General features: G+C 44.3%; 1 protein-coding gene across 7 annotated transcripts in view; it reads right to left on the bottom strand.

Moving 5' to 3' along the window:
- The window catches only part of AKAP13 (A-kinase anchoring protein 13), a 324,780-nt gene that overhangs the window by 201,412 nt on the left and 95,656 nt on the right, over window positions 1–27,712 (bottom strand). For all 7 annotated transcript variants that reach the window (XM_090029889.1, XM_090029887.1, XM_090029891.1 and 4 more), the window contains exon 4: window positions 20,316–20,359. In XM_090029889.1, the coding sequence (XP_089886015.1) occupies window positions 20,316–20,348 (33 nt within the window). In that variant the 5' untranslated portion in view covers window positions 20,349–20,359. The remainder of the gene's footprint in view (window positions 1–20,315; window positions 20,360–27,712) is intronic.

The raw sequence follows: 27,712 nt of genomic DNA, 5'->3' as shown, positions 1-27,712 counted from the left end.
CATAGTTGGTAACACAACAGATCTGTTATATTTCTTATTAAAATAATCAGGGTCCAAAAGTGACTAGAAAATAAAACTGCATTGAAAATATGACTTAGGAATTTATAATGCAAAGTTCTCTCTTTCAAAGAACTCGAGAGAGAAAGCAAATCAGTTACAAATGCAGCCAAATTCCTTAAACCCTCACAGAAGAGTTTCCAATAGCACTATTGCACTCAGCCTGGAAAAACATTTTAATTGAGGCATGTTTACCTTTACTCATTTAACATTACCCAAATACTGTCATCTGTTCAAGATCACTGCCACAAGGTGGTTATTGTAACCCCACTTTCATCCTAAGTGACTACAAATACAAAGCCAGACTGCCGATATCCCTTTGGTGAAAGTACAGATAGATCAAAGTGATTCTCTGGCACGTGCCAACAAATAAGAATAATTGAATTTCAAAACTAGCTTGGACCCACTAACATTTACTTGGCTTGGGGCCTACTGGAACTGAAAATGTTGCATTTTTTGCCTGTTCCAACAGAGGGCCACTTTCTTTCAACTCCTAAAATTTGAATCCAAAAAAACTATGAAAAATTCTTTGGGGAGACGCGATCTGGTACAAAGAACAGAAAGTCTACCCACTACTGACAAGTGCATTCACCATCTCAAACTGAGGACTGATGAGTTTTAGGAGTCACAGCTCATGAATAGGGTCTTAGCCAGAATTCACTGAGGGCTGTTTTGTTCTTAGCTCTTCTACCGCTATTTCTACAACTATTTCTAAGTATCAATATAAAATTCTTGATTTAAGACAGTTTAATTATAAAAGGTACAACTCCCTACTGCTAACACTGTTACATTAGTGTAAAAATGATTATATTGAGAAAAATGCTTATAGCCACGTAATTGTGACAACATTAGAAACTGATATAGTCAAAATGGCATTGTGTTCCAAGCAACTATCGTTACAGCAATAAAAAACTTGCATGTAGGTTAAGTCATTTCCTTCGTTTCACTTTCCCTATCTGTCAAAAAAAAGAAACTGTTTCAAAGTTTTGATATGAGACTTACTTCACCAATTTCAGTAAATGGCTATGAAGTCATAGAATGAAAGCTGTTATGTAAGATCTAAGTATTACTAATTTGTATTATTTACTACTATTAAAATATAATTCACTTTCTAAATGGAACTTAATTATGGTTTCTAAAGGATCATTTTAAATCAAAAGCCTCCGCTTCCAATTCAGTTACTGGGAAACTGCATCAGCCAGCTTTTAGGAAGTTTGTGATCTGGGAGGATTGCTGACTTGCAGAAGATACAGAATTACAGAGATCCCATTGTAAGGCTTATATATGAGGCCTCAGATCAGACATGCCCCTGCTTAACTGGAAAAAGCATGACCCACTATAATCTATCCAGGCCCAAGGTAACAAAATAGTGATGTTATAGGCATCCTACAGAAGTCTATAGGTATTTCTGAAAACACATTTTAAAACAACCCCCTTTAGAAAGAGTAAGCTTTTTATTGTATGAACCATGGCAACTTTGACCTACAAAATTCCAAAATTTTGGAATTGTCTGTCAAAAGTGCTGAGTGAAAATAAAAGGCAGACGATAACTGAGGGTAAGGGGAAGATCTTATAACCCAAAACAAAATTACTCCGCTGTTAATTAGTGGTTCATCCTCCCACCAACCTCTCACTAGAGCCATTTTAAAGAGATGTGCACAGGAAGAAATGGGTAAGGGGTCCACAGTATAGTGAGCTAGTATCTGTTGGTATTGCGATGCCCGGTATGCAGAGACTAAAGGTCTCGGAGAAGATAACCTCAAAGAAAAATCAACCCAAGTCTTTTCACAGAGCATCAAGAGCCAGAAGGTGACTGTGTCACAGACATCGTTCCGACTTCAGTGGCTCTCTGCTCCTGTGGAGAGACCCCCCCCGATAAAAGAGAATGACTTGGAGTCAGGTGTAGGAAGAAAGAAAGAAGTCATCTAGTGTTGCAATCTCCTGCAGATAAAGCCTCCAGGGACAAGCGCCAGAAATAAGTGGAACGGCAAACAGCCAAGCCTGGGGTGGGGCTGGAGAAGAGTTTGGCCCAGTCTCACAATGAGAAACTTAAAAAAAAGATTGGTGTCTAACACCCTGAAGATCAAGAGGTTTATTTATTTATTTTTGGTTTACTTGAAAAGCCATAGCAATACAACATACGGGTCCCCACCGGCCAAACCCCAGAATCTCCAGGCTTCAATTCTCTCTCTCATTATTGCTTAAATCAGTAACATTAATATTAGTGCCAGTGAGAAATTCCACATTAACAGACCCTGGGGCTGGGATCCTCTCTGATGACATAAGCACCAACTGTTGGCTCAGAGAAAAACAGGTTTGGTAATATGAGAAAGAAGGTGGATTCACACATCACAACTCACCCCCACAGGCCACCAAACAGCAAGATTCAAAGCAGACCAACATTCAACGTTTCTCAGATAGTGACTAGACCGGTCCAATCTCTTTAAAAGTGCGCTAAACCAAATAATCTCCTGCGTCAATGATAGCTACCAGGTCAACGCTGAGAGACAGGTTTATATAATGATTCCCAACACCAAGACAGAAGTTTCATAGATTTCATAGACATTAGGGCTGGAAGGGACCTCGGGAGATCATTGAGTCCAGCCCCCTGCCCAAAGGGCAGGAAGTCAGCTGGGGTCATAGGATCCCAGCAAGATAAGCATCCAATTTACTCTTGAAGGTGTTCAATGTAGGTGCTTGAACCACCTCTGCTGGCAGACTGTTCCAGATCTTGGGGGCTCGGACAGTAAAGAAATTCTTCCTTATGTCCAGCCTGAAACGGTCTTGCAGGAGTTTGTGACCGTTCGACCTCGTCATCCCATGGGGCGCTCTGGTGAACAGATGTTCCCCCAGATCCTGGTGGACACCCCTGATAAGCTTGTAGGTGGCCATCAGATCACCCCTGAGCCTGCGCTTTTCCAGGCTAAAGAGTCCCATGGCTCTCAGCCTGTCATCGTAAGATCTGTTTTCCTGACCTCTGATCATGTGCGTGGCTCTCCTCTGGACTCTCTCAAGCTTCTCCACATCCTTTTTGAATTGTGGAGCCCAAAACTGGGCGCAGTACTCCAGCTGCAGCCTCACTAAGACCGAGTACAAGGGGAGAATGATGTCCCAGGATTTGCTCGAGAAGCATCTATGGATGCAAGCCAGCATTTTGGTTGCTTTACTAGCCGCAGCATCTCATTGGAGGCTCATGTTCATCTTGTGGTCAATGATGACCCCCAAGTCTCTTTCTTCTGTAGTGCTAACCAACGTAGCACTGCCGAGCCTATAAGGGTGCTGCAGGTTTTTCCTCCCAAGGTGGAGAACCTTGCATTTTTCGGTGTTAAACACCATGAGGTTCTCGTCTGCCCATTTGCTGAGCCTGTCCAGGTCAGCCTGGATCACCCGCCTATCTTCTGGCGTGGATGCTTTGCCCCAAAGTTTGGTGTCATTGGCGAACTTGGCCAGTCCACTCCTAACTCCAATGTCCACATCGTTAATGAATATGTTGAACAGTATGGGTCCCAGGACAGAGCATTGAGGGACCCCACTGGTCACAGGGCACCACGATGAGTGACTGCCATCAATCACAACCCTCTGGGTCCGACCACGAAGCCAATTTCCCAGCCAGCGGATCGTGGTGGAGCCAAAGCCACAACTGGGCAGTTTGGCCAAGAGGTGATCATGGGATACCAGATCAAAGGCTTTTTTGAAGTCAAGATATATGACATCAATCTCTTCTCCCTTGTCCAGGTGATAGGTCACCTGGTCATAGAAGGAAATGAGATTGGTCAAACAAGACCTACCCGCAACAAACCCATGCTGGCTGTCCCTTAGAATGTTAGCCTGGGCCAGTCCCTCAAGGATGGCCTCCTTAATAAACTTTTCTAAGTAAAGGATTCAATCCAGAAATAGGTTTAACCATTCATTTTAATGTACAAAGCATGGCTGTAAGTCAAAGCAGAAATAGTCTAAAGATCAGTCAGGAGTCTTATGGTAACAGCAGAATATGGGAAAAGAAAAGGTCAACATGAAACATGAACATATTATATTATGATGTGCTGTTACTCTCAGAATTAGCATGATCAACGCTAAAAATCTTACACCACTGGATAGAGAGAGAAAGATGCTCATCAAGAAAATATGTACAATGTTCAAATGTAGACTCTGTTAGCCTTGCCCTACCATATCCATCTTCAAATAGGCCATGGTGCGATGTGCGTCTTCACCAGGTATCACAAGACTTTACTAGGAATCTTATATTCTACAAGGTACTCTAGGCAGTTGGCAAGAGATGGCTATGTACCTACCTTTGGGTGAAATTAGAAACGTCTCACTGGTGATAAAAAGAAGGTATGCACTGTTAGTTTATATGACTGAAGGGCCAAGAAATGTTCAAAAAACTTATAAAGCTAAGTGGGCAGAATTAACCATAACACGGCAAAAATAAAACTAAGTATTAAAAAAGAAAGAAAATGAAGAAGCAAGGAGAAGCAGGAAGAGAAAAAGACAGACAAAATAAAGGGGTCTCCAAAAATACTGATCCCATACCCAACACCTAAAGAAAAGCTGCTGAGACTTGATAGCACTGTTGATAGCAACAGAAAAATTGCCACAATTGGGATTTTATAGCATGTTTGTTCTCTCACAGTGATGGAACAGCTACAAAAAATAAAAAAGTATGTGTATAATTGTATTATTTCATTTTAATGATATTGTTGTTTAAACAATGGGTAGACTGCTTGCTAAAAACCAGCTATGTGCTCTCCACAAGTCATGGAAAATTGCAGCATCTCAATGCCTCTGAGCAGGGAGCTACCTGCTGTCTGCAAAAGCCCCTTTACAGCAAACTTGGGGTGGTTCTGCTGCAGAAAAGCAGAAGTATGTACAGGAAGGAAGAAGATGCATCTCTTGTGTGTAGTACAGTGCTTTGTGGGAGACCCCGAACAATGGCTCTAAGGAAGCTCCACTAGCTCAAGTTGCCCCATGCATCAGTCCTCTTTTTGCTTTGGTGCTGGCTGGGGTGCCTACGGGGGTGGGAGGGAATAAGCTCTAGATATTTTTCAGCATCAATGAAAGACCCCTAAAGCTCAAATTCTCATTTCTTTTGTTATGCAAAGGTTTACAACAAAAGTTCTCTGGTGTCCACAGCAGCTTGAGAACTACCTTGAAGATTTCTTCAATTGGTGGTGCAATCCCACCAATTTGCAGGGATAGGAGGAAGCCCTGCTCTCCTTTCACAGAATCATAGAAAATTAGGGTTGGAAGGGAACTCAGGAGGTCAGCTAGTCCAACCCCTTGCTCAAAGCAGGACCTTCCCCAACCAGATCATTCCAGCCACGGCTTTGTCAAGCTGGGCCTTAAAGACCTCCAAGGACAGAGTTTCCACCACCTCTCTAGGAAACCCGTTCCAGTGCTTCACCACCCTCCTAAAGAGAAAGTTTTTTCCTAATATCCAACCTTAACCTCCACTGCTGCAACTTGAGCCCATTGCTCCTTGTTCTGTCCTCTCTCACCACTGAGAACAGTCCAGCTCCATCTTCTTTGGACCCCTCTTCAGGTAGTTAAATGCTGCTATCAAATCCCACCTCAAGCTTCTTGTCTGCAGATTAAATAGGCCCATTTCCCTCAGCCTCTCCTTATCAGTCATGTGTCCCAACCCCTTAACCATTTTCATTGCCCTCCACTGGACTCTCTCCAACTTGTCCACATCCTTTCTATAGCCCACATCCTTTCCTCTAAAAAAGGTTGCACACTTGACTACAATGAGAGCCTATTCAACCATAACATTTTATTACTGGCTTCCTGAGAGATCAATGCCATTTCCAACCAATTCCATATATAGCAGCAACACAAATGGACCCATTCAAAGCTTAGGAGTAAAAAAGATAGTGGGCAGTTTCACATGCACCAGCACCTGAGACACAGAATCAGTCCTACGTACTGTGGGTTTAAAAAGAGAGACTAGGAAGGTAACACACAAATGTCAACCCTCTATAACTGACAGCTGCCTATTAATTACTTTGAACTTGGGGGGGGGGCAGGAAATCCATGATCTTGAACCCAGCAGTTCTGCTTTAGAAACAAAGGCACAGGGGAGCAGCAGGGTTCTCCTTGCTCCCACCTTTCTCTGCTCTGCAGTAAAAGCCTACAAAAATATAACTTGGATGCTTTGTACCTCAATGCAGTGAAGCCCTTATCAGTGCAAAACAGCTTAACCAATTCAGAAATATTTCACAACTACAGGACACAGACCTAATACAATATGCAGGACACTTTTCAACACAGCATCAGTCTCTGCAAATCGAGAATACTAAAATATGTTATGTCTAACATATTTTCCACCATCCCGGATGAAGACTTTTTATAGAAAAGAAAAAGGAGAGACAAAAGGAAAAAGTCTGTAAAAAAAAGGGCCACTGATGCAGAGGAAAGGGACAACTTCAGCTTTAAAATCTTTGTCTCAAGACCACAAAAGCCACTTGGTGGCAGTACAAAGCGCTGGTCTCAACACAAAATTACTAAAGGTTGCTTCTAGTTATTTTGTAATCTATTCTATGCAGAAACACAAAAGTATTGCTTTACTGAGAGCTGTACCCTGCCCCTCAACTTTCATGTGAACTGGGATCCCAAACCACTTTGCTGAGATAGGTCACCAACCAGAGAAGAGGTGAGAGGCAAGAGAGAGCAGAAACTTTTCCCCCCAAGACAGGAGAATTGATGGTGCTACTCAAAAACATACAGTGGCATAATTGTTCCAGCAGCTCCAGGCTTGTCAGCATCTTCAGTGCAACCCTCCTTTGGCCCAAGCTCAGGAGGGTATTTAGCATGGATGTGAAAACGGGCCCCCGGCTACATGCTTGGCAAAAGCAGTGTTGGCATTTTGTTGCAGAAACAGATGGGGTGAGACTGTTGGCAGGGAATTGATTGAGTTATTTTTAAAAGTAAACTGAAAAGCTGGTTCAAAACCAGCTCAGGATCCCAAATGAGTCGGGGTATATGGGTTTTGCTGTAAAGGACATGTCTGCGCAAGTCCTTTTTCCCTGTTGCACCCAAGGATCCTGGAATCAGTGTTTGTCACCAACTCAGGGGTAAGGAATGCAACCCTGTAGGCACCATCCCAGGTGCTAGAGTTTACCTGCTTCTGTGGGAGGGACACGGGACCCAGACTTCACACCTGGCATGTTCATCCCATTTTGCATCATGCTTAACAAGTTACAGTTGTACAGAGGACAGCAGCTACTTTTCCAAGGAAGTTCCTGGAGGTTTTTTTAAGTGTCCTATATATAAAATAACCACCCTCATTACTTTAACAACTCAGAATAATATAGTACCCAAAGTGGGGGATAGCAGAAGGCACTAATTATTTAAAAACCATGCAGGCTAGTACACGACTGTGGTGACTTAAGAGCACAGGTCTGAGGCAGTAAGTGCTCTGGATGCCGCAGAAGCCGGGCCAGTTCTTTTGCTTCATGATCAGATTGTACAAATAAACAGGAACCTCAGAAGATACAATATGGAGTTGGTGTGGGCGGCATATTTTGGGAAATTTGCAGAATTTGGGAAAGGAAATTTAAAGGTTAAGAAATGGTTTGGCAGCTGCAACTCACCCACTGGTTGACGGTAAAGTAACACAGTGTTCACAATGAGTTCATTGCAGCAGTGTGCTCCAGACAATGTTGCTTTAATCAAGTGAATGGCCATTATATTACACAAATGCCTAGTGTGTGAAAATGTCTATATAAATTATTAGGCAGTGTGAGTGATATGCAAAGCTGCAAGAGCCTGTGATGACCACCCTAATGGCCAAGGATATTCAGCAAGACCATGGACCACGGGGCAGAGGGAAGCAGCAGAATACCAGCTGCAGGAACACAGGACTGAGTATAACTTGCAACAATGGGCTGCGCAAATCCACAAAAGAGGAGGAGAAAATATGGGAAGGGAAGAGACTGCAGATCAAATGTCAGGAGAGGTACAAAACACCAAAGATGCACTGATGTAGTACATGGTCTGATGAGAACAGTATTGCAAAATAAAATGTGTCAGAATACTTGCATCTTTACCTGTAGATGAAAGAAAAAATAGTAAGTAAAGTGTTGCTCTCAAAAGTCAGGACTCCCGCAGGCGCACACTCCTCTGGGGCTTTCTACCAGCCTTCTGAAATGGTCAAGTCCCTGTGCCAGTACATCAGACTAATGCATTCGTTGTAGCTCATTAAAAACTCCCTTTGATTGTATAGGTCAAAGGCTTTCAGAGTAGAGAGAAAGCAAATGCAGAATGCAACCCTGTCATTATCAGGAAAATCAAGTGCTCAATAAAAATGCAAGAGATTATCAGATTCTCCTACCTAAAATGAGTGAAAAATCAAAGCTTTCCCTCCCTTCTTGCCTGAGGATCACAAGGGAAAGCACGACAGTGCTACTGTGTAGCTCACTACTATGTTCATAGGCTATCCCCACGCTAAAAAAAAAAAAAAAAAAAACCTCGCCAAGGTTCAGCTATTATCAGATATCCACAAGTCCCCAGTGGCCTTTATCACCATAGCTACCACTTCTAAGAAAACAGATTCCCTGCCTCTAGAATTAAAGTGACTAAAACTTAACCGTCAGTCCCCTGGGTCCAGGACAAAAAACTTTACTGCCAAGTACTATAACCCTGTAAAGGATTTTCATCCAGGCCCCTTATCCCCACAGTCAACATTTTAAAAGTTTAATTACAGCACGTAACAGCACAAGTCACACACTTGGAGACTCAGGCATGGTAATTATTCTCTCAGAAACTGGTAGCTTTAACCCCTCTTCCCACTTTTCCTCCATACTACCAACTTTATTCAAGCTTGGATTTTCATGCTCTGTTGTACGCCGATAAAGCAGGAAATAATTACTTCCTAATCAGCTGCACAAAGCTGTTTCTCCCTGCATCCTAGCAGCTTTTGTACCACACCTTCCCTTATAATTACACATACTGTTAAGTGCTGACAACGCGCTTGGTCCCGTGGTACATGCGCCGCAGAGAATAATTCCTGCTCTTAGCAATCCCAGGGAGAGACATGAAGGAGGCAGGGGTACGGTGGAAAACCCAGAGTAGTTTGCTTATAATCCCCTTCTTTCTTTTCCAAAAAGCGCTGTCTAGAACGTGGCATGTGCAGATTTGTGCTTACGAGGCTCAAAAGGACTAGAGAGCTCTAAACCGATACAGGGCAGGGCGGGCACAGGGGCGGACACAGGCATGGGCAAACGGGGCAGCCGCCTAGACAGAAAGGGGGCCCCAAAACAGTAATTTTTATCATTATATATTACCAAAGATGGTAAATTGTATTATTATCATTATCTCTGGTGAAGGGGTGCTCAGATACTGAAACTTTACCCAGGGTCACCCAGCCGGCTGAGCATCCCGCCAGCGCTGCTGGGGCCGGTCTCCATGGAAACCCTGGCTATGCACTGGTACAGCCCCGCCACTCCTAGTATCGCCATGGAAACTAGCTGCAGTGATGTGGGCAGGGGCTGATGGGAAATGGAGTCCACCAGCCCACCCCTGCTGTAGGACCTATGGGACAGCACACATGGGCGGAACAACTAAATTTAGGGAACTTCACCTACCACCCGCGCAGCACTGAGCCCATGAGTATGACCAAGCATCTGCTGAAATCCTAGCCTGATTGGACCATTTCAGCTGATTTTTCCACAACACATGTCCCACATTTATACACCGTTCTTTTGGCAGTGAGGGGGGCACAGCAGCTAAACTACACTGCAAGCCAGTTCAAGCTACCACACAGTTTCCAGACTTTTAGGTCTCCTCTCACCTATGTCCACATAGGTCAGTCCACTTCAGTGAAGTACAATCTGATGTGTATTAGTATACATGAAAAAGAAACAAGCCCTTAGTTCACAGGAGATGTCCAGATGTGCTGAAAGCTTTTAGCCTAATCAAGAAACACAGCAAAAGCTCTGGATGCATGATAAATTGGAAACGTGGGGTAAAGAAGAAACATGCTGTAACCAGAACCTCTTCTGTAACGCATGTAGTGCCGGGAGGCTCTGAAGTTCACATCTTTTGAGAAGACATCATAGAAACAGGCATTCACAACTTTACTAGCACTACGATCTGAGAAATTCTTCAACCACGTAGCTCCTAAACAGGATAGCAGGCAGTGAATCCGATTCATCAAACTGGCCGCTGACGTTTATGCAGCTGTATCAACCAATCAGCTCTTGTTCAGTCTCTTGAGCAATTACAACGTGAAACATCCAGTTTTGTCAAATCAAAAGACACTGGCACACCATAGATGAAGTATGCTAAAGAAGGTGATGAAGTAGCACAAGTTGGTTCTCTTTATTCATGGGGAGAGGGGTTGCACAGTGCCTGATCCAAGTACCAATCTTTTCCAGTTCACACCCACTGATCAGCACTGCTGATGGAGAGGGGGGGAGAGAAAACAAAAAGCTCACCCAAAAACATCACTCCCAACATCAGATTTCAGACTTGTATGTTATTGAATTTTCTGGCAGTAAGCAGGAAATGCGGCCTTTAGGGCTACACGGTTTCTTCACTGGATGCCATCACCCTGCAGCTCCAACTCCTTCACGTTAGCTGCTGTTTTTAAATGGATGAGTCTAAGCTGCTGCCTTCCTAGGTACAAGATAAGGCCTATTTGTTTCCTGGGCTTTGAAGCAGCTGTCGGTTGGAGAGTGCAAGTTCAAGGAGGGGGTATGTGAAGGGGGGGAACGGGGGGGTCTGCAGAGACTACTCTTATCAAGCTGTTGAGAGAAGTAGGGACCATAAGGTATTTATGTTGTTATTTTCAAGGCACATGCACAAACACTAAAAAAAAAAAAAAAAAAAATCAGCATCAGCAACCCAGTTAGTTCCTTGGGAGCCCACTGTGTTGCCAGGAAGGTCAATGGGTTCAAAAAGAAGCTCTACATTAGTGAGCTGAGTAATAAAGGATCTGGATAATACACACCTAAGGGTGGGGTGACAGAGCAATTAGGGCATTTACTGCAGCTCCACAGCTGCAAATTCAGTTTTGCTCTGGACTCATCCAGCTACAAATGGGTACCTGGTTATCCAAGTCACAGGCAGCCAGGCATAATGCTAGCCACATCTCTCCTGTGTATGCAACTGGCTACAAACCCCACTGTGCCTTAAGCTCACCAGCACCATGGGCCAATCTGCTCGGAATGACCTTTGATTTTTGATCACCTATAGCCTGCATGCACCATGCCCTTAATCCTGCCAGTTCTTGGAGCAAACGACAAAGGTGCACCCCCTGGGTCCAATTTAGGTCAAACACTCGGCAATCCTGGGCACTGACCAATATGTCAACTCCAAGTGCCATGTGTGTCTGCTCCCCGAGACCTGGAAGCTGAATACCCCTGTTCCAGCCTTTTGTTTCAAGCCAAACTGACATACTTGCAGAGCAGCCTCAATGCAACAGAACTTCCTTGCCCAGGAGAACCTTTCCATAGCCAGTCCTCCTATGAAATATGAAACATCTTAACAAGGAAGAAACATAAATCAACATCCTGGTTGCCATCAGGCACCTCTGAGACAAATAGATTGCTCCAACTTTTATCCAAGTCTAATTTGCACAAAATGAGCTTTTCCAGCCAGGAAAACTTACACCACCCTCCAGCTTTCCTGTACAAAATAAATTTTCATTTCTACCTGGGAGAAATTTTACAATCTTTATATTCTCCTTTGCCTGATGAAGGGCCCATGAGCCCAGAAGCTGGCAAATAAATTCTTTTGTAACTGGCTAGTTGGTCTAATAAAAGATATCACTTCTACCACACTGCTACAAACCTTTATCCCTGTCACTTCCCTTACTTTCAAGATAGCAGGGTAAAAATAAATAGAAAGGCATATGCAGAGAATGAGCAAGTTGGAGGAGGCAGGGGTCAGGCACAGTCCTCAATTTAAGAACAGTATGTTACCTTCAGCCCCTTGCCAATTAACAGGCAGCAACACCCATTAATGTAGGGAGGGCTTTCTCTGCACTTCTTGTCCTGTTGTCCATTTTTTTCTTCTTGTTCTCAAACACACTGAATTGGACTACTGTGCTTTGTAACTACTCCATTTGACTAACTTAATATAGACCGAGCATGTACCATCACACCAACATTTGTTTTCCCTATATTGTATTACAGTGTATGTCGATTTTATTATCCTTCTGAAACGGTCTGTGAATAAAGGCAAGCAGTTTGATCAATAATGTTATAAAAACCTTGCAGATAACCTGTGATGCTGAAATTTAGAGACAAGCAGGTCACTTCTGAAGCATCAGTAAGACATGATATGCAATGGATTAAAGGTCAACAAAAAGTCCTTCTTTAGATATGTAGGAAGTCATAAAAGGAACAAGGGAAATATAGGGTCCCTCATAAATGAAAAGGGATGGCTGTTAACAGACACCCAGAAGAAAACCTAACTCATGAACAAATACTTCATGTTGGTACTCCACCAGTCCAGGGGTGTTAGCATGCTTGACAAGATACAGTATGACCATAGGGGGAGACCACCCTCCAATAGTTGATGTAGATCTTGTGAGGGACCACCTACAAAGCCTAAATGTCTAAAAGTCATCTGGACCGGATGAACTACACCCAAGAGTGCTAAAACAACTGTCCAACATCATTGCGCAACTAATGATGAAGTTATCTGAAGTCTCATGGAGCTTGGGAAAGGTCCCAAAAGACTGGAAAAAAGCCAATGTTACCCATCTTTAAGAAAGGGAGCAAGGCAAACTCAGGAAACTATAGGCCAATTAGTTTGACCTCAATCCCAGGTAAAATCCTGGACAAAATCATCAAAGAAACCATCACACAGGCTAACTGAAGGCAGTATTCTGAAAGATAGCCAACATGCTTCGTCATGGGCAGGTTGTGCCAAACCAACCTCATTTCCTTCTACGATCAGGTTACTCGCTGCCTGAAGAGAGGAAACGAGGTTGATGTCATATACTTGGACCTCAAAAAGGCCTTTGACTTGGTCTCCCACACTGTCCTCATGGTCAAATTGGGAAAATGTGGCCTCGACTACTTCACAGTCCAATGGCTAGATAAACTCCACAGTAGGATCCAGAGGACACTAATTAATGGAACTGAGTCATCATGGCAGAGGGTGACCAGTGGGATCCCTCAGGGGTCAGTACTTGGGCCAGTGCTCTTCAATATGTTAACAATTTGGATTCAGTTATTATAAGCTATCTGGCTCCATCTGGGGAGATATAACCCACAATACACTTACAGGCTCGGCAGTACTCTGCTTGCCAGCACCACAACTGAACAAGACCTGGGTGTCAGGATTGACAACAATATGAACATGACCCACCAGTGCGATGCTGTAGCTGGCAGAGCTAAGCAAACACTGGCATGCATCTAATGAGGCATCTTGAGCAAGGCAAGGGATGTCATCCTCCCACTTTACCTGGCCTTGGTGAGACTGTAACTGGAGTACTGCATCCAGTTCTGGGCACTTCAAGAAGGATGTGGAGAAGCTTGAGAGAGTCCAGAGGAGGGTCACAAGCATGATTAGAGGCCTGGAGACAAGACTTATGAGGAGAGGCTGAGGATTTGGGATTGTTCAGCCTGGAGAAGAAAAGACTCGGGGGGACTTGGTTGCAGCCTATAAGTATATTAGGGTCTAGGGGAGCATCACCAAGCCCCCCCGGGGAGGACAAGAAATAGTGGGAACAAGCTGATTGAAGATCGCTTCAGGCTACACATAAGGGAAAACTTCTTTACAAGCTGAGTACCCAGGGTTTGGAACAGGCTCCCCACCCCGGAAGTGGTATAGTAACCTACCCTGGCGAACTTCAAAAAACATCCTGACATCCATCTTGCGGGGATCATTTGATCCCAGCAGTCTTTCCTGCAGGGGGACTGGACCCAATGACCTGTAAGGTCCCTTTCAGCCCCTAACAACTATGAAACTATGGATCAAGGTGAAGTCTCTACTTGATAGCATAAATTCTACATTTCTTGAGGGTGTTTTGGACATGAGAATACAGCTTGAGATCCTTGCTTCTTTCACAATTATGTTCTACATTGTTAGACTCTGTTGTGTTGTGTTATTAGCCAGAAAGGAAGCAAAAAAACCCCATAAAAATTAAGTGAATTCCTATCTCCCCTCCCCAATGGCTTACATAGGAAGCAATTCCCTTTGACCTAAGTGATTAAAGAAAACCATGTTTCTCATGTGATCAAGATACAGAGAGACTTTAACAGAACAATCTTTGATTTCTGATTGGAGTACAAAAAAAAAAAGTCTCAAACAAAACAAGTCTCAGCACTTAGAAACTGAGCAACTAACTTTTTTCCATTAACACACCTCAATCCTCCCCTGTGGTAGAACTGGCTCTTCCACTCCTGGGTCTCCAGCACTATACTGGCAGTAACTACAGCACCTGCTAATGTTCCAGCTCTAACTGCAAGTTCTGCAATGGATTTGAACAGATGCTATGAAATGCTATGGTGGGATTTGTTATTACAAGACCATTGGAAAAAATCCTAAATTCTATACTAGTTATTTCCCCATTTTGTTTCCCATAAATAAAATATTTCTGTAATGCCTCATTTTCACATCCACCTGTACACACAAGTGAGCGGGACATTTTAACTTCAAAAGTCTGGTTTAAACAGAAGAAGCACATTGACTAAAATCCATCCTTGACCCACTTCATAGTATTTGGGAGATCCCTGAAATGATAGAAGGTTACCCAGTGCAAAATGATAACACAGCCTGAAAAAATGTTTCCAGATTTCTTCCCAAAATCCCAAACTGTGGCATGCCACTGACAACTAGAGAACCATCTTGCTGCACAGAATATGGTGTGGTCACACAGCACAGGCTCCTGCTTCAAACAAACAACAACTAAAAATGTACTACAAGACATATAATGCATATTAACTTTCCTAATGCCGTTTTTCCACACAACTACCAGAGTTGACCCAAGGATGCTACCAGAGGTGGTTACTAAAACCAAAAATCTGAAGGGAAGTAGTCTTTTAAAAGCAGCAGCCAGTGAAGAAAATAGATTTTGACCCCAGCCAGGTAAAATATATATTAAACTTTTTGTATTCCTGGTCTATGTCAAGTGATTGGGGTTCACTTGATAAAGTTCAGTCTCTTGCACGCTGCAACCTGATTATAGTCCACAAGATCATAGGATCATAGGAAAGCAAGGCTGGAAGGGACCTCACAAGGTCATCTAGTCCAGCCACCTGCTCAAGGCAGGATCATCCCCAACTAAACCGTCTCAGCCAAGTGTCAGTCTAATCTGCTCTTGCAAATATTCACAGCTGAAGACCCTACGTCACTGTAGTAAAATGTGGCCCATATCATAGAAGAGTTTCAGACTCCCTGCTTTAGCAGTGGTAATTCAAGCCTTTGTATAATTATCTGAACATGGATATCCGTGTCAATGACTTCCAACGTTCCTAGACTTATTCTTAGAGCTGCTTACTGTCAATAAAATGGCACCCTACATTATAACCCTATTGTGATATTTTAAAGAGAAGAAAAGTGGCTTCATTTTTTTACCTTAAACTCATAGTACAAGTTCAACTCTAAAAACTCAGACTTGAAACACCATGTCACATTTATAAAGTAACTAAGTGCTGACAGCTACACTGCTCCAGTAGCTGCTTGACCTACAGACTGCTTCAATATTGGCATTAATTATGTCGCACTATGCTGAAGTTCCACTGTGCTATATTGAGGAACACTTGACAGCCCTATCACTTCTGGCATAAGCTATGAGACCTCATGACTGCATCACTATGTACAGTGGGAGAACAGCCAAACTCTGAAGCAAACAGAAAATGCATTAAGCATTGTTATTAAGTGGAGATAACTTACTCAAAGATTTAAAGCTAGATACAATTCTCTGGGGGGAGAGGGGGGCAACCAAACATGCAAAGCACAGGCAGGTTGTTTTCCCCACAGTACTGCATGCACTGGCAGAACAGACTCTGTCACTGTCTTGATTTTCCATTACATTGCACAGAGTCGCCGTCTTTTACAGGCGACTCCTCTTGGACATGTTAGTGCCCTGGCACTGTGCTATTCCTGAGTGACTCTTGCTGTTACAGGGCACATCACCTGAACAAGCCAGGGAAGGTGTTCCCGGAGGAAGCGTTTGATGACAGGCGGCTGTGGCTGCAAAAGGTTACAGATTGTTTCTGCAGATCTGTTCAGCAAAGAGTGATTCGTGAACATTTCAGAAGACTTAAGTCACACTTACTTTAAAAAATATTTCCAGCTCTGTCCCCTTCCACCTTCCCATTTTCTCTCTCAAAGACCTGTCATTGCATAGGGGCAGACCTGTCCTGGCTCAGCTTAGTTTGTGAGATCTCACGATGTGGCTGCTTGAGTCAACACAAAAGGGAGAATGAAGAGCCAGATGCTGTGGTGATCCGGAGGCTCCCTTCCCCTACACAGAAGCGTAGGAGATTTCAGCCATAGCACGGGGCCTGGGGTATTATGTCAATGAATTCACCTCCTTCCCCGTCATACACAAATCCTAGGTCAAAGCTCTCACGAGTTCTTCAATTCTTCTAACACTTTTCACAAGTATAAAGGTGTTTGGTAATCTTAACACTCTTAACAATGCTGCCTGGTATGCTGTTAGACTTCTTGCCAACAAGGGCACACTGCTGGCTCATATTCAGCTTATTGTCCACTGTGACCGCCCAGGTCCTTTTCTGCAGAGCTGCTGCCCAGCCAGTCACCCCCAGCCTGCACCAGTGCATGGGATTGCTCCGTCCTGAGTGCAGGACTTTGCACTTGTCTTTGTTGAGCTTCATGAGATTCCTTTCGGCCCAATCCTCCACTTTGTCTGGGTAACTCTGAATCCTAGCCCTACCCTCCAGCATATCTAGTACTCCCCCCAGCTTGGTGTCTTCTGCAAACATGCTGTGGGTCCACTCTGCCATCTTCTAGGTCCTTGACAAAGATACTGAACAAAAACTGGCCCCAGGATTGACCCCCGGGGCACTCCACTTGATACTGGCTGCCAATGAAACATTGAGCCATTGATTACTACTCTGAGGCCAATGCTCCAGCCAGTTTTCTATCTACCTTACAGGCCATTTATCCAGCCCATACTTCCTTAGTTTGCTGTGAGAATATTGTGGAAGACCATATCAAAAGCCTTGCTAAAGTCAAGGCACATCACATCCACTGGTCTCTCCACATCCACAGAGCCAGTCACCTTGTCATAGAAGACAAATCAGGTTGGTCGGGCCTGACTTGCCCTTGGTGAATCCATGCTAACTCCTCCTAATCACCAAGTGCTTAAAAATGGATTCCTTGAGGACCTGCTCCATGGTTTTCTCAGAGACTAATTGTATTATGGGCCTGCATTTAACTCCCTGACGTTCAACTAAAGCTGCTATTTTACTTTTCCACCACAACAGGCGCTTTATAAAAAGGTGGTGCCAGTGCAAGACAGCATTCAAGAGAAGCTGCATTTTGGTGCATAAAGAACGATTTGTGTATATATTGAGTACTGACATGCACGTTTCACTCACTGTGTGGTTTAAGTTCCTGCAGGATGACACTTGCTTAAAAAGTAGGAATCACTCATCATATTTAAGATTCACTTTTCATTTAAAAATAAATCTATCACAAATAAAATCAAATGGCCATATCTCAGGGTTCTTTAAAACACAACCAAAACAAAAAAACAAAAAAAAACCCACTCTCTTCCTGGAAACAGTCTCTGGAATCTGAGGCTTCATCTATATAATCACTGTCACCATCGTTGTTACCAGTCATTTGGTTTTGCAGATTGCAAGTCATTTATTAACGAATGATGGTTTTGGATGTAGTTCTTAACTATTTGAAATGCAGCTCAAAACTAATCCTATGCTTTGCACATCAGTCTGCGTGGAAAAAAACAGTATGCCAAGAACCTCTAATATTGCTAACATCCGTATGCCCCTCCTCGCCCCCTTTGAGGAAAGTAACACAAAGGGAATACCCATTTCTGTTGTTAATCTTGCTTTTTCTTCCTCTTACATGCACCAGTTCTCTCAAATGGAGAACTCAGATGTCTATTAGAAGTACACGGAACATGGGAAGTGATCCTAGTGCAATTAGGCAGCAGTACACTAAGTGAAAAAAAAAATACTATGCTGTATATTTACTTTTCTAGGGTATTTTTCTCAGTTTCAGGAGAAGCAGATTAACACTTACAGCTGCTGAGAGGAAAACCTACTGGAACAGTGACTGTTCTGTCACAGTTTTATTAACAAACACGAAGGAAAACTACAGTCAGCAGCAGCATCTTTTTGTACCCTTGAGGATAAACTAGACTTTCATTTAAAATCACACACATCAGGGGAGGGGGGGGAAGGAGGGGGAAACAAACTTGTTAATGTATGCACTGCATTAAGTTATTAAATAGAAAACAAAACGATGGGAAAGAATTAATTGAATATGAGAACATAAGCATCCACTTCAATATGAGCAAGATTAAGACTGGGAAAACAAACGCTTACAAGAAGGAAATTCATAAAGTTAATCTAAAACACCCAAATTGAAACTCTGCTCCTTTTGCTCATCTGCCTTTAATATAATGCTTACATCATATATATGTATATAAACTGCAATTTCTTTAAATTGCTTTCTGGCAGGTCCTAACTGCAAGTCCCTTCAGAGCTGACATGTCTACAATCTGCTAGTGATTTACCAACCTTCAGACTAAAATTAGTTTCAAGATTACACAGAAGGCAGCTGTAGATTTCAGTGGGCCATTTTTACACAGTCGCTTTTCAGAGGAGACTCGCACTGTAGTGTGGGCTTTGTGAGCATGGGAAGGGCGTGTTTTTGGGAATGCGGGTTTCAAGCCGGTGATGGAACAAATGTGCAGATATAAAAGTTACAAAATATAGGTCACTATATGTTCCTATGCTTTTTAGGTATGTTTCTATGCTTTCCTAAGCCAGTGCTTTGGGGGGGGGGGAAAAAGGATACATCTTCCCACTCTTCACAACCTCTCTTGCTTATCTCCTACTGTACTACTAGGATTAGGGCTACATGAGCCCTCTCCTCACACCAGCAACAACACAGGTTCAAGTCCAACGGTGGTAACAAAGGTGAAACTAAGTGTAGATTGGCCACAAAGTTTTAACCATACATCAAGAAGCTCTCTCAGAGCAGGGTTAGAAAACATGGAGGCTAACCCACTGCCATCACCGGATGATCTACTCCTTAAAGGGACAGGGATCCTGGAGCCCTTAAACAATTAGACCCAGCTGGGAAGGTATTCTGTGATTCCCATACGGAACTGAGAGAGCTTAGAGGAGAAGGAGCTTGCCTCCTGCTCCAGAACCAGATACTGAAGAGAGGTGCAAGAGAAAAATGACCTCTGGGCCACTGCAGCCTGCTCTGTGAAGGGAAATAATGTATTGCCTTGCATACTAAACACACTCCGGAATACAGTACGTGCCTTGTTTTGGAGAGGTGCATATTAAAAGATCTTTCTTTGCAGTAACCAAGTAGCAGCAGCTAGGGACTCTGTTCCATGTCCTGCTCCCTGTGGATCGCTTCAGATTTTACTTTCAGCTTTACCCAGAGCAGCAGAAACTGGATTTACCATATTTCTCAGCTATAAGACACGCTCCAATTTCCAGCCATTGTTTTTTTGGGGAAAGGTGCATGTTGTATGCAGGCAAATATGGTAGCTTTCTGGTGGCACAACTTTATGAATCCTATTTTTAAGGAGTCTAACTGTGCCCCATGTGAAAGGTTTGAACAGATCTACTGCCAGTTCTCACCAGGCAGCTGTCTATAGTTGCCTTATTTACTCACCTGTGTTACCAGTAGAAGGTCTTAACAAAGGTTTGCCCATGCTAGCAACAGTGAAAGATTTTTCAGGGAAATCTAATAGTGACAAGACCTTTGAAAGAAATTTTGCCATAGCTTAAGTATCACTGCCTTCAGTGGGTACCGCACTAGCCATCTTATTGGCCAGAAAGACTCTTGCTTTTACCAACATGAGTTTTACACACACACACACACACACAGAGTCAAACAAAGGTACAACATCCTACAAGACTCCAGTCCAAAGATGACATCCGTGTTACTCGAAATGCTTCCTTGTCACTGATTTACTGCACATTTACATGGGAAGCAAGAAAAAAAAAGCTAGGCCCCTGGAAAGTGGAAAAATGGCACAAAATAAATAAAAAGGAAAAAGCAAATTCAAAAAGTCAAAAGGAAAAAAGAAACAGAAAAGCAAACAAAAATATGGCTCTACTCACATATAATGGAGCTTGCTGTGGATTAAGTTTCATGACCCAGAACACTAGAATGGAAAAGAAAGAGAGGTTAAAAACACTGTCTTTATCCTTCAAATATCAACACTTCTTTTGTTTGCAACAGAACCTAAACCTGCCAGTCCGCACAAGCTCACCACAATGGATGAAACTTTTTCCAATGGGCAGTTTCATGGTAAATTTCTTTACGATTTCAGACATAACTAATACAAGGAGTAGATGCTTCCATCTTTGCAGACAATGAGCACCCCCCCCCCGCCCCCCCATCAATACGACTACTGGCAAAGCTCTTTAGGTGCTCTCTGCCCAGAGTACAGATGGCACGAGACTCAAGCCAATGTTTTTTGTTCTTCAGTTTTACAAGCAGTGCATTTTCTTACAAGCTGGAAGTGAAGGACAAAGTGAAAACCACGTCTTCTGAGAAGAGCTATTTTGTGGAACACTTAATGGGACTTTTGGAAAAGAGCATTGCAATTTTAAAGCAGGCAGGGCATGATGCTATGACTAGGTTAGAGGCTTGTAGAATAACGAGATGTGTTAGTCCCTTCACTGCCATGTAGAGCTGTTTCGCAGCTTAATCTCAACAACTAAACCCAGGTATCTTTTAAACAGTTTTGAGGTTAAAACGTACAAAGAGGTTTCCCTTTAAGGAAGAGGGGAGATACCAGGTATCCTTTAGGGCAAAAAACCTAGGGACGCCGAAGGTCAGTATAATTCTTGGATTGAGGCTTAATTTGTAAACGACAAAATCAAAATAAGTCGAGACAAACCTCAGGGTGGGGATGGGCATGGGTTGAATCCTCTACCAGCGAAACCTCTCAATGACAACTCCCTCCCCCGACCTTTTTAAAATGAAGTTTCTCTCTCAGCATCTGAAGTTCCCAGGGAAGCGTTTCAGGTTCAGAAGAATCTGCAGTCACCCTGGTTACTTCACTATTTGACTGTTGTGGTTTGAAGGCGAATGGCATCTACGTGCAATCAGAATCGCACACACGGCAAATGCGTCTGCGCTCCAGCTGTTGGCTTTGCATAGCCAGAGCCATTAGGAATCCATACTCGCTGCCTGTTACATGTAACCATGCATATCCTTCCTGTTTGCTTGCCCTTCATCTCCTGCTACCATCCTAGTTCTGATGCAAAGCCTATTTAACTCCAGTAAAGTAACTCCAGTTTCCTCAATAAGCACGCCAAGACAGGGACCACAAGCTTTGTCTGGCATCTGTATAGGAACTAACAAACCCACACCAAAAATAACACTGGGGTAGAGGTCTAGAGTTCATCTGGGATCTGCAGGGCCTAGTACTCCACGCTGGCTTGATTCCAAGGTCTAACACCTTAAACGGTGGGTACTTCCTTCACATGCTGTGAGGGAGCCTGACTCAGCCTTTGCAGGAGAGGGAGAAGGAGCCCAATAACACCCTCTCCTGCCAATTAGGGGGTGAGGTCAACTCAGTTCCCAGAAGGATCACATCTCAGAAAGAAAAAAAATTAGGGGTTGGGAAGCTGTCCTCCCATGAACAAGACAGGAATGTGAAGATTTCACATGAAGGGTGAAATAATGTTCTGTTCGGTTTCTCCCAGAAAATGACCAGACACAATCAGCGTTTGCATCACCACCATAAAATAACAAAACAAAACAAAACAAAACAAAACAAAAAACAAAAAACCAGGGTTGGAAGGGACCTCAGGAGGTCACCTGGCCCAACCCTTCTGCTGAAGGCAGGCCTAAACCATCCCAAACGCTGGTCTAACCTGTACATCCTTTAGAGCCTGAAAGCAGTTTAACCACTGCTCCCTCATTGCTTGCATTTAATTAATAAAAGCTAAAATCAATACAAGTGTCTTGAGCTGCTGGGATTTTTGCACTGCCTGGAAGCATTCTGCAGAATCTCAACCACGCATGACATAACACATGAAAGACTTTTTAAAAGAATACACAAGCATTCTTCACTGAGCAAGACGTGTGCGGGGCAGAACTACCCAATCCTGACCCGTCCCCTGGAAAGCGAGGGCTTGCAGTATTCAAGGATGCACACACAAGTGCTGCACCACCCTTCGGAAGAACTGCAGGCGGCTGCCAACAATGTGGCTTTAGCCACCACTTCCTGTTTTTCTTGGGACCTGTTACGTAAAGCTGAGCTTGACAGGTAGCAGAATTAAAGAGACCAGAATTCAAAACAACGTGCACCCTGCAGTGCAGAAAGAGGAGCAGCAGTAGGGTAGAAGATATTTTCCTACGCTAAATTTAAGTCCTTAGCCCTGATGCTGTACATGCTTGTGGTGATGCTGTGGAAGGGGAGCTGGGGAGGAGAGAAACCAGTTGGAAGACAAACCGAGATCTCAAATTCCCACACCTTGTGTCATTAAAACTACGTGATCTGACGCTAAAGTAGCCCGTGCCTTCCCCACAGAATATCCTAGTGGTGCTCCAACAACAGTTTATCGAAATGGTAAGCGCTGCAGTGTGCATCAGACATTTTTACCACCCTGTTCACAGCAGGTCACTGTAATAAAAGGGGTGCATCTCATTAGACTAGAGATCCTGCCCTTCCCGTCACCAGAGAAGCTGACCCAGTGATAGAGCACCAGGAAGCTAGGAGAGACAAGGTCACAGGAACAAAATGCTGCTTGTATGACGTGCTTGTTCCTAACTGGAAAAATGGTTAGGAAGTAGATTGCTGTAAATAGCAATTTTGGTATTAATTATAACACAGGTGTAGATTAATCTGCAATGCAGTCTGTAGCTTCAGTCCAGTTCCTGGTAGACAAGCAGCCATGCAGCTGAGAGCAACATCTGGTTCCTCTGTTGGCAGCAGCAGCAGCAGCAAGCAGGTGGGCCATATCAAATGCAGTCTCCTCCTGTTGCCCCAACAACCATCTTGAGACACATTACATGCAAATATTAGAAAAGCTGCCTGCCACTATACAGGAGAGCTGTTTTAGGGAGAAAGGAGGAGGATTTTACAGCCAAAAGTTGCCATTCTAGCACTTCTCATTAATGTTAGTTATGCTTTTTTTAAAAATATGCTACGTACTTAAGAGTCTCATCCCAAGGCCTATTTTGCTGCACTTAACAAGAACAACAGGATGCTATTTTATGTTCTCGACAGAGGCAATCAAGCTGTTTTAGCTCCAAGGGATTATTTCAACACAGATACACCCACACTTCATAGGAAGGCACCAGAATTAACTTTGCTGTTAAGAGAAAACGATTGCGGAGCAGAACATCCATATAAAACAAAAATTCTTCCTCTTGACAAGAATTCAGCAAGAGATCCAGTTAGAGAAATTTCCCGTCTTGTCTAACAGATGGCTGCTGTACAGACATTGTAGTTCTGTGGAAAATCCTACACTGAACTGTAACTCACTTAGCAGCAAGTCTGGGTCTCTGTGATCCAAGTAAATACTTGGGTGTCTGCCCCCCTGGAGAAGAGCAGACAGCACCATGTCACTCATCATCACACCAAGATGTGGACGGCCAAGTCTGGGGTCACCCAGGGATCAGGGCACCAACCAGGGGCAAGATGGGCGAGCAGGATCTGAGGGCAAAACCAGGTCAGGAAGCCAGAAGATGAATGTGAGAGCAGGGTCTAAAAGAGACTCGAGTCAAGCCAGACGATCAACCAGAGGATGGAGTCTAAGAGCAAGCTGGAGGGACCAGTGAAGTGGTCTTGGGTCAGGCTGAGTCACTGCCTGTTCCTGTGCAGGGGTTTATCTGGGGAGAAGCAGGTGGTCAGGTGGCCCTGGCCAGCCACTCGGGTGACAGAGTAAGCAGAGGGTTCGGCCCTGCCAGAAGTTTCAAGCCAGCCTAATTCAGAAAAGTAAGAGGCTGGGATGAGGTCCCAAGTTTGAGGTTGCAGCCTGACACTCACCAAAGAAAAAGGGGAAAGGAATGGGACACCTGCAGATGGAAGAAGATGGGGAGGGCAGAGGTCAAGCCTCTAGAAATAACTGCATTTTGTAATAGAGACATTGCCAGCTATAGTGAAATCTTTACAAGTTAGAGGAAGGAATATACGAGAAAGAAAACAGAAACTAAATGGGTGGGAAAGAGACCACTGCCAACTCCTTGGATGGGGCAAGTGTCCAGAATTCACGATGGCCCATGAGCAGATTTTTAGACAAGGACACCTTGCAGCACCAACACGCTGCACCCAATCTGTACTACCTCTGCAAGGGCAGAAGAGGGAGAACAGCTGCACCCTGTCACAGTTCCCTGCAATTGGTAGCTTATGGCGTTTCAAGATTTCAGCAAGCTCCAAGAACAGCAGTTGCTGTTACAAACTCAGTTGGAGTTACTTTCAGACAAGTAGCGGCTTGCTCCTCTCAGTCTGCTTTGGCATGCATCTGCTGCAAGTGACTGGCAGAGGTTGCCACTCAGGATGGTGGAACTGAAGAGCTTCAGCTGTATCAGTTGCACTGGTGATCATGGTATTTCCTCTTGCAAATCTGGAATCTGGTTTCTGACCTAGCAGCCAACGCCAAGGCATGCTGTATGAGAGAGGTCAGCAATTACTCCACAATGTCAATGAACAGATCTCAGACCCTGTGACATTCCTGGGGCAGGTGGAAGACAGTAACTGTGCTCCGGTAGAATGAGCTCTCTGTTCAGCAAGAGGGATGCAGCTGGAAATGCCATGTGTCAGCCACTTAAAATTCTGTCTGGAGATGGGTGGACTTAAAAAATGCTCAGATATAGCTGGAGACAAGGATTTCTTAGGGCAACATCTTCTATTGGATCAAGTGTATAACTGGGATGGAGTTAGACAAGCTCTTGCAGATAAGCTGAGATAAGGAATATCTTGCATTTGAAAGCTTGTCACACTCTATGCAAACCATGCATTTGGTCCAAGAGAATATTATGACTTTAAGAAATCCTTGCTTCTCACAAAGCTACCGGAGCATCACACCTACAACATCACTATCTAGGGGTGCACCGATAGAGATCTGGGGGGCTGATACTGATAGCCAATTTTTAAGGAGGGATATTCGCCTATACTGATCCGATTTCCGATGGAACCGTCTCTCGATGTTAAGTCTATTGTGGTGAAAGGGGGGAGGGGAGAAAGGGAAGGGGCATGGAGAAACAGATCACTACGGTGAGGGGGGTAGCAGGGCTGGGGTAGGCACTGCCCAGCCGGGACAGTGAGGGCATGGGATGGAGCTGCGGCTCGTCCGGGTAGAGGGATCTCCATGGGGAGGGGCAGGGCAGGGCAGGCAGGGTGCAGCACTGTGCTCAGGGCAGGTGGTGGCTGCAGCCACCCCATATTTTGCCATAGCCCCCTCCCAGCACTGCCTGCCCTGAGCACATCACAGCACAGCCCCCGGCTCCAGCCGCCACCCCTCCTCCCGGACAAGTGGCGGGAGCAGGGATGGGAGTTGGCAGACAAGTGACACACAGTGGTGGGAGCCGCTCCCCCCGCCGGGATGAGCCATGGCTCCGTCCTGCACCCGCCCCACCTGGGCAACGCCTGCCCCAGCCCCACTTGCTCCCTCACCGCAGGGGGTGTTGATCTGCCCCCCTCGCCTCTTCCCTCCCCTCTCCCCTTCCACCATAGACTTAACAGCTGCACGCAGCTCTCCATACTGCCAGGCTGTGCGCCTCACTGCCTACAAGCTGTGCTCTGGCTGCGCACATACACAAGCATTTATCGGCCACATTATTGGCCACACCAGGCCGATTTGGTATAGTCAATTTGCTTTACACTGGTGCCGATCCGATATCAGACTGATGCATAGGTGCACCTCTATCATTAACTCAAACACATAAAGTTCTAAACAGATGAGAGAACAACCTGAATTGTTTTGTCCTGCTAATATAATAAAAAATACAAGACCCAAAAAGTTCTCCCAGGACAAAGCATAGCTTTGATAAACTCTCCTCTAATGCCTTGGAAACAAACATTAGGCCTGAATACCTTTCCCTGCATATGGTTGTAATAGGGATAAGGGGTGGAAGAGGAAACTGGGCCATGACAGCCTGAAGCAAGTATAGAGAATGGCTCAGTATGGATGTTGATATACAGGCCAGCCCCAGCAAGGTTGAGAACATGCTACTGTAACTCAACAAAGTGATTTCATAGACATTAGGGCTGGAAGGGACCTCGGAAGATCATCGAGTCCACCCCCTGCCCAAAGGGCAGGAAATCAGCTGGGGTCATAGGATCCCAGCAAGATAAGCATCCAATTTACTCTTGAAGGTGTTCAATGTAGGTGCTTGAACCACCTCCGCTGGCAGACTGTTCCAGACCTCGGGGGCTCAGACAGTAAAGAAATTCTTCCTTATGTCCAGCCTGAAACGGTCTTGCAGGAGTTTGTGACCGTTCAACCTTGTCATCCCTTGGGTGCTCTGGTGAACAAACGCTCCCCCAAATACTGGTGGTCACCCCTGATAAACTTATAGGTGGCCATCAGATCACCCCTTAACCTACACTTTTCTAGGCTAAAGAGCCCCATGGCTCTCAGCCTGTCGTCGTCAGGTCTGTTTTCCTGACCTCTGATCATGCGCGTGGCTCTTCTCTGGACTCTCTCGAGCTTCTCCACATCTTTTTGAATTGTGGAGCCCAAAACTGGACACAGTACTCCAGCTGCGGCCTCACCAAGGCCGAGTACAGGGGGAGAATGACGTCCCAGGATTTGCTTGAGAAGCATCTATGAATGTAAGCCAGCGTTTTTGTCGCTTTACTAGCCACAGCATCACATTGCAGGCTCATGTTCACCTTGTGGTCAATGATGACCCCCAAGTCCCTTTCATCCGTAGTGCTAGCCAGCATAGCACTGCCCAGCCTATAAGGATGCTGCAGGTTTTTCCTCCCAAGGTGGAAAACCTTGCATTTTTCAGTGTTAAACACCATCAGGTTCTCGTCCGCCCATTTGCTGAGCCTGTCCTGATTTTTCATATTGTGTATGTGAAAGACACAAAAATAAGTAAAAATATGGCACATTAGTAAGTTTCATCAGCACTGGTTTGGAATGGGCTGAATAGTTCACACATGACTTTGCCACTTGTGTTTAATATGACCTTCTCAAACTTGTATCTCCAGTTAAACCGTCACAGTACGTCATGCCATTACTCCTGCACACAGACTCATGCTTTTTCTTCTCGCTATTATCCACATATATTTAAATTCACACATGTATGCAGACCCATACAAATCTCAAAATTACTATCAGTTAGCTTTTAAAAAAACAAGTTCTATATTAGAACATAAAAGTCAGTTTATTATCTGAAACACTACAGGAGTTGGATTATTGGTTTTTTTGGCAGGGGGAGATGCATGCTTACTTGCATGCATTGGTTATACCTTTCCTTCAAATCACAAATAGCACAACACCTGCACTCTCTGCAGGACCAATGAACTGCACTTTTTTCTCCATTTGTA

The sequence above is a fragment of the Crocodylus siamensis genome, chromosome 15, assembly GCF_052110815.1.
Source record: "Crocodylus siamensis isolate JL-2025a chromosome 15, ASM5211081v1, whole genome shotgun sequence".
Taxonomy (NCBI): Eukaryota; Metazoa; Chordata; order Crocodylia; family Crocodylidae; genus Crocodylus; species Crocodylus siamensis.
This window is presented reverse-complemented; position numbering and strand designations above follow the sequence as displayed.